This window comes from Chanodichthys erythropterus, chromosome 16 (assembly GCF_024489055.1).
Source record: "Chanodichthys erythropterus isolate Z2021 chromosome 16, ASM2448905v1, whole genome shotgun sequence".
In the NCBI taxonomy this organism is placed as follows: Eukaryota; Metazoa; Chordata; class Actinopteri; order Cypriniformes; family Xenocyprididae; genus Chanodichthys; species Chanodichthys erythropterus.
The window spans coordinates 8,574,808-8,586,369 of NC_090236.1; the positions used below are offsets into that span (position 1 = coordinate 8,574,808).

An 11,562-nucleotide genomic window follows, 5' to 3' on the forward strand; every position below is an offset into this window, starting at 1 on the left:
GTGTTAACAGCACCACATGTTGGTGTAAAATAATAAACCATTAAATCATTTTACTAGTGATTGTGTTAGGATTTCTTAAACATTTTAACTAAAATCATCTATATGTCTTGAATTACTTATTGTTGCAGTTGGTCTGATGCTCCAAGTCATGCTTGCATGAATTATTATGCCCTCTTTTTGCACCTTAATTGCTGCTTGCAGCAATATTTTTAACTGTTTTAACAGTTTTATGTCATGATTTGAGCGTTTCATTTTCCCAGGAGGTCTCGCATCCTGGTACTACTGACCAGGCTCAACCCTGCGTGTAGCCTCAGTGTGCAATCAGACTTGGGCTACAGGGAGATATGGCTAGGGCAATGTTTACTGATAACTCCCTTACAGTGACTTTGTGCTTTGTAACTTTACAGACCTTTTTCACGCTAAAACAGCAACACAACACACTAAAATGTAAAAAAGCATAATAGGTCCTCTTTAAATTCAACAATACTGTACATTGTCATAACTTGCTTTTTCCTCCCCACAGTATCCAGTGACATAATCCAACAATCAGCAAAAGACGCAGAGAAAGGACAATCTGTTGAGCTGCATGTACAAGAACACGTAGATGAGACAGCATTTGATGAATTGGAATGGCTTAAAGATAATAATAAAGATGTTGTAGTCTCATACAATTTTGAAAAAAAATCAGTAGAAATTCACTCTTCCTACAAGGACAGAGTGGATTTCAATACTGGAAACTACTCTCTAACACTGAAGAACATACAGGAGGCAGACAGCGGAATCTACAGAGCAAGAGCAATTGGAGAACGGGATTTTACTGTTGGTCTATACATTGTAACTGTTGGTAAGTAATCTGGGAGTTTTGCTGTCACATTTAGAATTCAGAACCTTAATCTACTCAACAATCATAAGCAAGTCAATGGCACTTCAACTCATGGTTGGATACAATTTTGTAGTGTTCAGATTAGCACATTCTGAACTAATTTAATGTCAGTGCTATATTCAAAAATTTTCATCATGCAGATGAAATCTCCACTTTTTTTGTAAAAAAAAAAAAAATTACCTTCATTATTATGAACTGACAGATTCTTACAATTTCTTCTTAGGAACAAGCAGTCATGGATCAACCACAGGATCTGTTTCTCTTACTGGGATCATATTCCTTTTGCTTTTGGGTGCAATTATGATTTGAGCTACAGACAAACAAAAAAATAAACTGTATTGTTCGATTAAAAGGCACAATATGTAAGATTTTTTGATGAAAATATCCAGAAATCACTAACACATTGTTATATATTTTGATGACTTGTGGACTTACATTATCCTGAATGTTTCCAACAATGTTTAAATCCAGAGAAATCAGCTATTTCAACCGGTGTAACAGCCCGTGTCATCGCGTCGCCTGTCAATGATATCATAAATGTAAATGCATGTATTCTACTCTGATGTGTACATCTGAATTATAAAAATGCTTTTTGTTATTGTATCCATGAAATGCTACTGAACTGCAGAAATCAATTACCAAAATTAAAGTCGAAGGGCTGTCCAAAGTCTGTGCCAAAGCTTAGTGCCCTTAATGCACACTAAATCCACACACTATCTCCACTCTAACCCATTACTGTCAATATCTTTGGAAATGGAATGGTATATTTGAGGCTAAGGCTATGTCCCATTTCAGAGGCTTCATCCTTCGAATGACTTGGACTTCAAAGGGGAACGAAGTCAGATTGAGTGTTGTTAAATGGACTACAAAGGATCCATCTGTTTTTTCCTTCATTCCACCACAAACTAAGGGCACATTTGGAGGAGCCTTCACTGCAATGACGCAATTGGCCTTCGAAGGATTCAGCCTCTGAATTTGGATACAGCATCTGTATGCCATCATGTGCCCTGAAATCGTGATTTCGAGGAAAACATTTCATTGTAAATTTAATTAATGAGGTATTATATTTAGTTTGGTAGTAAAATGTTGCACATTTTATTGGTATGTGAATCTGGTAAAACGTTTGCAATCACTTTTTCATCACTTCTCTAAAAGTACCACTGTCATCTCTCTATAAAACATTTCAGCTGCTGCCTTAAAAATAAAGTTAAGAAAAGATTAAAAAAGATTATCTTCAAGTTGAGTTAACTCACATTTTGATGTTTGAGGTCGACTGAACAATAAAAGTATTGAAAATCAAAATGTGTAAATAAAGCTCTGTACCTGTTAAAAAAAAAATCACACTTGGCTTCTTCATGGTTAAAAATGACAGACACAGGAAATGGGAAATACAAAATAAATAAATAAAAAATTACAAATATTCCAAAACAACAACAACAATCAACAAAAAACAGCAACACCAACAACAACAAAATAATAATTTTCCATTTTGATTTCATGGTGACTCAAGTCAGTCAGGGGATTATAAGGAGGAAGTAAGATAGAGGAAGGAAGTACAAATAAGGAGAAACTCAGATCACAAGATTAGTTTCTGTGTGGGAGCACAACACCCTAAAAAAAGACCCCCACTTAAGAAACCTATAAGTTTAATTATAGAAAATATAGCGAGGCAAAAGAAAAAAGCCACAGCTGTGCATTGACCATTTCTTAAAATTAGATCAGATGACCTATCACAGGAGTTTTTATGCACCACTCTCTACAGCAGCAGGTGTCCTTATACTCAAAGAGGAAGGATATGTGGGCTTCAGCTTCAGTTATCTGATCTGTCTCACCCACATCTCTCCCACCCCTCTCTTTCTTTCTCTCTCGCTCTCTCTCTGTCTAAAAGCTAAACAGGCCTCAATGTAAGGCAAAGTTGAAGATAAAAGAATACTTACTGGCATAGTAGAAAAAACAACCCAGACTCTTCTAAGTCTGGTTTATGAGGCGTTTTTTGCGTGTGCTGAGAAACCATGAGCTTTTCTAATGTATTCTCTGTGCAAACTCCTGCGGTTACATTCTTTATATGGTGTCCTACTGTGTATCATTTCTGATGCATGTGAAAAAGACTTGTACCTTATACCTTCAAGCTGACGTTTTGATAATCATATATGGTTGTTTTGTCATGTGTTTATGTGTTAATGTTCTTATTAATGTCCAAGCAATGGGATGAAAAAGCACAGCAAACATATGAGATCATGAGGTGAGAATTAATAGGTGTTTGAAAACAATCTTGATAGGTTGACAAGTGCAGCCTACTTTGGTCTGCCCTCACACACTGCTAAGGGCTAGTGGTTTATAAAAAAAAAAAAAAACTATAAGGCAGTATGATCTTCCTTGTTGATCTCTTAGAGGGGTTTGTGTCATGCTAGCACCACTGTGGGCAGTTTGAGTTTGAGTTCAGTTTTTGATGAGCAGAACAACGGACATAGGCTACTACATTACTTTTAGTTTTTGTAATATGTTATAATATACATTACAATGCAGTTTGAGATTTCTTGGCTAGACCATTTAAATAAGTTTCATTGAGTGCTTAAGACGAAACGAACAACTTCTTTTTGAAAAGTAGGTGCTGTATTACCACAGGATTGACTCCATCTGTCTGTTGCAATGGAATATAGTCACCTTCTCATGCTCTTCATGACTTTTCTGATCTCCAGCACAGGTATGAAAAGTTGCTCACATGATTAATGGTTAATTATTATTTCTGATGTGCAATACATTACAGTATTCATATTTAAAGGTTTGTTGTTTCCATAACTGGCTAGATAGATGTTTGTATACAATATTCAAAACCATCCTGATTAGAGATCACATGACATCCATTGAAAAAGTAGGTAATCCATATTTGTATTATAAATTATTTACAGCTGTCTAGGGCCAGCCACAGCATGTATGTGCTCTCACTCACAACGTATGATGTCTAACAAAAGAGGATTTATTAACTAGAAAATAGTGAAAACCAGAAACAAAGGGATCAAATTTGGATTCAGATTGCCACCCATCAAATGACACTGTTCCTTTGAAAATGAACGGTTCGAATGCAGAATTAGCAGTCGATAAAGATGCGCATTCTGGTGAACACTGTCAATATAATAATTATAATAATTAATAATAATTTGTTACACTTATATAGTGCTTTTCTGGGTACTCAAAGCACTTTACATATATAGTTGGGGGAATCCCCTCAACCACCACCTATGTGCAGCATCCACCTGGATGATGCGATGGCAGCTATATTGGGCCAGAACGCCCACCACACACCAGCTTATTGGTGGAGAGGAGACAGAGTGATGAAGCCAATCAGAATATGGGGATGATTAGGAGGCCATGATGGACAGAGGCCAATGGGCAAATCAGAGGCCAATATAGGCCCACACTCTTTGAAGCGTTAGCCTTTCTGCTAGATTTCCATTTCAAAGCAGTACAAGCTGCAATGTGTTTCCATGCCTCATGGCAGTAAAAATATTCATAACTTTCCATATTGTTTCCATCTGCACTATTTTTGCTCACAACATCCTAAGAATTTTGTGTACGAATATAAGAATTGCACTTAGCAGGCAAAGAAAATACTTGCCACTTGGTGAGGGAGCACAAAATCATGCCTCTGTAAGAGTAGACACTTTCTGACTACAGTGGTTTAACCTTGATGTTATGAAGCGACGATAATGCTTTCAATACTATTAAATGCTTTATTATACTATGTTCCTATTTAGGTATTGATTTTTATTCTTGCAATATATCTTTAACTGTGTTTTAAGTAGATTTGAAGTAAATTATACACTACTACTGGGCTATACAAAAATATTCAGAACTAGGAACATATATCTGTTTTCATTATAAATCAATATTTTCAAAAAAATCTATTATTTGGGATGCCAAAAACATCTAAGTTTATAAGACAGTGTAGGCTACTCAATCAAAAGAGTAAACACAACCCCAAGCAGTAACACTTTATATAGGGAACATGGTAGCACTTTATTTTACAGTACATGTACTTTCCTGGTACATATGTAGTAATTATGCTGTAAATACAGGTAAAAGAGTGGTAACACAAGGTACTTACCTGACATGTGTGTACATGGGAACTAATAAGAAACACTGCTGTACTTTCCAATGGTACATAAATGGTACCTACTTTGTACCTATAGACAAGTGTTGGGTAATAACAGACACCTACTTATTGTGTTTGTATACGATAACTAACAGACACATTACTGTACTTACTAATGGTATGTACATAGTAACTATATTGTACTTAAATGGACAAGTGTGGGTCATAACAGACACCTATTTATGGTAACTTGTAAGACACATTACTGTACTTACTAATGGTATATACACCGTAACTATGTAGTACTTACGGACAATTGTGGGTAATAACAGGAACCTCCCCAACCTAAGTAATGTGTAACTTACGCATTAACTAACTATTCACTAGTAAGTTCATAGTAAATACATGGAAATAGGACTGTAAAATAAAGTGCATACTAGTACATTAACATTACATAGGAATTACCAGCTCTTTAACCTCTGTAATAATAAGCTTAAGCATTTTAATTTTTTTTTTTTTTTTTGCATTATTAGTAAGGACTATAAAATAAGATGCACTGTTGTGGACATGTGGACTGTTAGCATTAACAGTTCATAAAATACTACATAAAGTACATACAAAGTGCAGCAAAACAATTACTTTATTTCTTGAGAATTTTGTTTTTTTAAATGGCATCAGTGAGAAAACAACACTATTTGGTAAGCCTCTGTTTTGTACTTTTGTTAACATGCACACACTGTAAGTAAGTGTCCGTTATTTGTGTCCACACTTGTCCGTGAGTACAACATACCATGTATATACTGTACCACTAAGTACAGTAATGTGTCTTACCATAAATAAGTGCCTGTTATTACCCACACTAGTCTGTAAGTACAAAATATTTACCATGTACATACCATTAGTAAGTACAGTACTGTGTCTGTTAGTTATCATATACAAACACTATAAGTAAGCACCTGTTATTACCCAACACTTGTCTATAGGTACAAAGTAGGTATCATTGGAAAGTATAGCAGTGTTTCTTATTTGTTTGCATACATGTCAGTTGAGTACCTTGTGTTACCACTCTTTTACCTGTATTTACAGCATAATTATATATATGTACCAAGTACATGTACTGTAAAATAAAGTGCTACCGGGATGATGTATTCACTATTAACTATGACTTTTCCCTCAATAAACTCCTAATTTACTGCTTATTAATAGTTAGTAAGGTAGTTGTTAAATTAGGTAAGAATGTATAAGGTAAGTTATGCAGAATAAGGCATTAATATGTGCCTAATAAATACTAATAAACAGCCAATATTAGTAATATGCATGCTAATAAGCAACTAGTTAAAAGACCTAAAATAAAATAAAAGATCTAAAATAAAGTGTTACCCTACAAGCTAAGTATCCTTAGAATACTTAATTACTCTTTTAAGTATATCTTGATTAAAAGAGTGAGTACAAGTATAGGCCAAATGTAGACTCTTCTGTCATTAAAGGTCAAGTATAGATAAGTGTAATTTTAAGTATTCTGAAAAGTATATGAATTTGTTTCTGATAAATACATAAAAAGCTTTTTAGAAGTATAATAATAACACATTTGAATAAACTCTTATCGTAAGGCCTGTCCTTTTAATGGTTTGCAACCATAAACATCTGTGTTTAGCTTCAAAGGGCGTTTTTGATGACGGTATTCTGTAAAAAATTATTAAAATCTATTTTTTTATTTTTCGCATTTTTATTCTGACATCCAAATGCACAACAAGACATTTTTCTCTTTTCCATGGATTTTGCCTGTTTTCCTGATATCTGCTCACAAATTATCTATATAATAAACATTTAAAGGTTAAAAGTTGTTTTATGGTTAAAAGTTTAAAATGTAGCAAATCTATGAATCGTATAAACCAAAGGCATGATGCACTCTTTAAAAGTAACATCTCTTCTTCTTGTTTCTCTCCTCAGCATCCAGAAACCATGTGTTTTTACAGACAGGGGACTCTGTTACACTGGACATTAAAAATGAAACACTTCCACCTTTTAGAAGATTTGTGTGGATAAATAATAAATCAGAAAATGTAGTCAGATTTTTAACTGAATCAGGTTTAAAACCTCACAGTTTATATAAGGACAGAGTGTATCTTAATACTGAAACCCTCTCTCTAACAATGAAGAACATGCAAAAGACAGACAGTGGACTCTACACTGCAAAAGCAACTGGACAACAAGAAATGACTGTTGTTGAACACAACGTATCAGTTATAGGTGATTACTGGACAATTTTTCTTTCTTTTGGTTGCTATGACCTTTTCAGATCAGTATCTCAAAGAGAATCTGCATTATGATGCAGCAGAAACAACAGAATATGGAGGATATTAGCTACTTACACAATTTTTTTATCCCAAGTAAACATGCAATGGCAATTATTATTATTATTAGATTAAATTTGAAAATTATTATTTTTTTACATTAAAATGTGAGGCTAACTTGCAAAGAATTGTCACATGATGCAGTGGTTGTTGTGGGGTTTGAAAAGCAGAAATCAGCTCACTTGATCTAAAAATAATCTAAGAAAGAGTCATATAGAAAGTCTGCTCACTCACCATTAATGGAACAGAAAAGCACCTGGAAAATTTACTTTACTCCAATGCATAGCTGCAACATGCTCTTTGAAAAGTCCACTAAAGGGATACTTCACCTAAAAATGAAAATTTGATGTTTATCTGCTTACCCCCAGGGCATCCAAGATGTAGGTGACTTTGTTTCTTCAGTGGAACACAAATGATGATTTTTAACTCCAACCGTTCCAGTCTGTCAGTCGTATAATGCATGTCAATGGGAATTCCATCTATAGGAGTCAAAAAAACATGCACAGACAAATCCAAATTAAACCCTGCGGCTCATGACGACACATTTATGTCCTAAGACATAAAACGATCGGTTTGTGAGAGAAACCGAACAGTATTTATATAATTTTTTTACCTCTACACTCAAAAAAATAACTTGTTGGTCTAACTTAATTCAATTATGACACCTATTTCCACACAGTTGAACTGATTTATTTGAACTTAAGCCATGTTAATTGTACTAATGAGTGAAATTCATCCTAATTGAATGAGATCACACCAGTTTCATTTGACGTATTCTGTGTATGTTTCCTGAACATAATTCATTCTTGTTGATCCAACCAGTGCTTTGTTTTTTTTGTTTTTTTGTTACCATCATGGTGAAGATGTGCGCTTGTGCTTAGGTTTTGAGTAGCTGTTGTACACAGACATACATGTTTCATGACCATTTAGAGGGGAAAAGCTGATGACCATATGTAGACTGTGTAAATTTTGTGCTGGCCCTCAAACTAATTTATTTATATTTCTATAAAAACTAAACTAAAATAACACTTTTCATATGCTAAGTAACATTTATAGCATGCAAGAAATGATCAGATAAAGAACTTCTCATTACTGGCTTGAGCACAGTTAATGCTCGTTGAGAAAATTATAAATTTGTTTTACGTAGCCACCTAGAGCCTAACCACAAGGTCTACACTTCAGCATAATGGTAACCTCAAAAAATCGACATAACATAAACTCTTTTAAATGTCAAATATAACTGAACTTCAAACTTTAAAAGGTATTTCCATTTACTAAAAAACACATTAAACAGCACTTAAGTTCAACATTTACTGTCCCAATCTTTACCTACGCAAAGCATGCTGGGAACTAGAAATCCACTGCCCTGGTTCAATCAATGCAACATAAATGATTCATGTAGTCCCAACACAAATGGTTTAGGTTGACCTAACATTTTGCAAATTTAATTTCATTTAACATAATACAATTGAGTGCGAATGCCAATTAAGTAAAAAACTAAAGATTTGTGTTGGTTCAGCTTATTTTATTTAAATAAACTGAACAAGCAGCTAGAATCATTTTTTTGAGTGTAATACACCACTATGTCCAACTGCCTTGAGCATCCGGTGTGTGAGGTCTGGAAACGTGCTCTGATGCAGCGAGCGATCACTTCCGGATGCTCAAGGCAGCTGGCAGTTTCGTGTCTTTGGACATCAATGTGTCGTCACAAGCCGCAGGGTTTAATTTGGATTTGTCTGTGCATGTTTTTTTTACGCTTATAGATGGAATTCCCATTGACATGCATTATACGAACTGACAGACGGCAACGGTTGGATACAAAAATGATTCGTGTTCTACTGAAGAAACAAAGTCACCTACATTTTGGATGCCCTGGGGGTAAGCAGATAAACATCAAATTTTCATTTTGGGGTGAACTATCCCTTTAACCTGTCTTAATATGTTTTAGATCCAGTGGATTCTCCTGTTCTGAACTGGAACGCCACCACGATCAGTGTTAACTCCTGTATTGTGGATGTCACATGTAGTGGTCATGTCCTTAAACTCAGCACCAGCTACCAGAGCAACAACTGCAGTCAAGTGCAAGTGACATCTTTTGAAATGCAGACTCTAACTCTGCACTGTATAGAAAACATAATTGTTTGTAACTATAGCAACCCAGTCAGCTGGAAGAATGACACCATAGAGATTAACCTCATTTGTGCACCTCATGAGCACACCTCAAGTAAATACCTTACATCATCTATAATTCATTTGTTTAAAATGTATTCTCGATATAAAAAAGTATCTTTAATTCAATGAGAATGAGTGTTCTGATGGCTGTAATTGTTAATGTGATGTCTTGAATTTCAGCACAGATTCCCAAAGAAAATGACAGGACTTTTCCTCTTCATTGGCTGTTGATCATCGCTGTTGCTCCACTGTTGGTTTTTGCTGCAGTTTCTGTAATATGCTGCTCTAACAAGAGGAGTAAAAAAGGTATTTGTGTCTTAATGAAATAAAAAGGACTGTATCCTCGTAATGATTATAGGTAGGCCTACTCAAGTCACTGATTGGGGGAAAAGCAAATAACACACAGCAATAGTCACACTTAAACTTTCTGTGGTGACGTTAATGGATTCTTTAAAATGATACTATTCTAAATCTCTTAGGTGTCCAAGAAGAGCATCATACAATATATGCACAAGTTCAGGTAAGCTTTACATTATTTTGTGCAGCCATCATGGATATTAAATGCTGAATTAATGAATCCTAACAAATAATGTCAATTTATGCTGTAGAATAATTGTATTCAGTGTCCACATACTATTAGCCATTCACAAGTTCACACATCGATATAATTAAATAGAGTAAAGTTATGCGTATTTGGCGTGCTGTCCGGGGAGAGGGCTCCGAGCTCAGATATTTGGCCCGAACCCAGAGTACTCCCCCCGGTGTGGTAAAAGTAGATAGAACTATAAGTGAGGAGATGGGGTGGAGGAGGGATGCTGATAAACTCTCAGATGAACAGAAGTAAGTCTGCTGAGTACCTTTTGACATTGGTTGAGTTGATTAACTGAATGCTTGGTTTGTTCTGCAGCCAAAAAATAAAGAGCAAAGACCCCTGGAGACGTTGGAGAGATCAACAAATCTTCAAACTGTCTATGGGTTTACAGAAGATCACAAACAAACTCAAAAAAACAGCCAGAACATGCCCAATCCTGAGGTAAGAAATAGAAGAAGACATTCACATTTTTTCATTGTACAGACACTTTCTTACAAATCCTTAGACAAACAAATAGATTGATAGATAGTTTGGTGATGTATCAGAAGGCCAATGAAATAACTTTGCCTAATTTTTATGTATTTACTGTATATACATACATTCACAGATACGGGCACAGGCACAAACAGAAAATCAGCCCAGCACCACCTACAGTACAATAGGACAACAACAAAAAACATCATTACTCACTAAAACAGACCATACGATTTATTCAGCAGTGTGTAAATCCTCACATGGGAGACAACCTGGTCTTTCATAGCTGAGGAGGGATATATGTAAAAATGTCACTGCAACCAGTAGATGCTGTTTTTGTCAATACTTTGTCAAGCATGGCCGCCACACCAGAGCCTGAACACAACAGAGTCGTGTGTATGTTGGTGGTGCTGGTGGTGGTGGGGGGATGGGGGCTTATGCCAAGTCCCAGTGGATGTTCTTCATAAACTCTTCATGAAGTTTTCAGGTCTTTTATTTTGAAGTTTAGTCATGGTTTCATGTCATGTGCTTCCCTTGTATCTTGTTCTAATTGGTTCTTTTGGTCATGTGTAACATTCTCATTGGCTCATTTGTTCGATTGCTCACAGGTGTTTCTTGTTAGCCATTAGTTTGTTATATAGCTGTTACCATTGTCTCTTGTATAGGTTTGCAAAGTTTGTTTCTTGAACAAGTCTCTGTTTATCTTGTATTTGTTCATGTTTTTGGATTTAAATAAACTGCCATTGGGTTCACTTCAACTTGCCTCCAGTGGACTCTTGATATATTGATCATTATTCAATATGACAAAATGGCTGTAGTTGGCCACCTAATGGAGACATTACAGTATCTTTAAATATATGAAAGAACCATAAGGCCCTTTTTCCACCTGGTTAAGATGCATTTTTGGTCGTTTGATTACAAGTGGTCAGTGCTAAATACAGGCGGAAACAGGGTCCAAGCACAAAATGTTGCCATTGAACTGAGATCAACAGCT

General features: G+C 35.4%; 1 protein-coding gene across 1 annotated transcript; it reads left to right on the forward strand.

Annotated features, from left to right (window-relative positions):
- Positions 1 to 3,478: 3,478 nt before the first annotated feature.
- On the forward strand, positions 3,479 to 11,166 carry LOC137003652 (CD48 antigen-like). Its single transcript, XM_067363862.1, has 7 exons — positions 3,479 to 3,587; positions 6,927 to 7,226; positions 9,279 to 9,554; positions 9,683 to 9,808; positions 9,982 to 10,022; positions 10,410 to 10,535; positions 10,702 to 11,166. The coding sequence occupies exons 1-7, from the start codon at positions 3,533 to 3,535 to the stop codon at positions 10,852 to 10,854; spliced, it is 1,077 nt and encodes a 358-aa protein (XP_067219963.1). The 5' UTR covers positions 3,479 to 3,532; the 3' UTR covers positions 10,855 to 11,166.
- Positions 11,167 to 11,562: the final 396 nt, after the last annotated feature.

What these genes read in the sequence shown, in the direction of transcription:
- LOC137003652 (XM_067363862.1), top strand. Translation starts at nt 3,533, where the DNA reads ATGGAATATAGTCACCTTCTCATGCTCTTCATGACTTTTCTGATCTCC. An exon ending in ACCTCATGAGCACACCTCAA is followed by an intron (nt 9,555 to 9,682) that starts GTAAATACCTTA and finishes CTTGAATTTCAG; the next exon opens with CACAGATTCCCAAAGAAAAT. An exon ending in TAACAAGAGGAGTAAAAAAG is followed by an intron (nt 9,809 to 9,981) that starts GTATTTGTGTCT and finishes TAAATCTCTTAG; the next exon opens with GTGTCCAAGAAGAGCATCAT.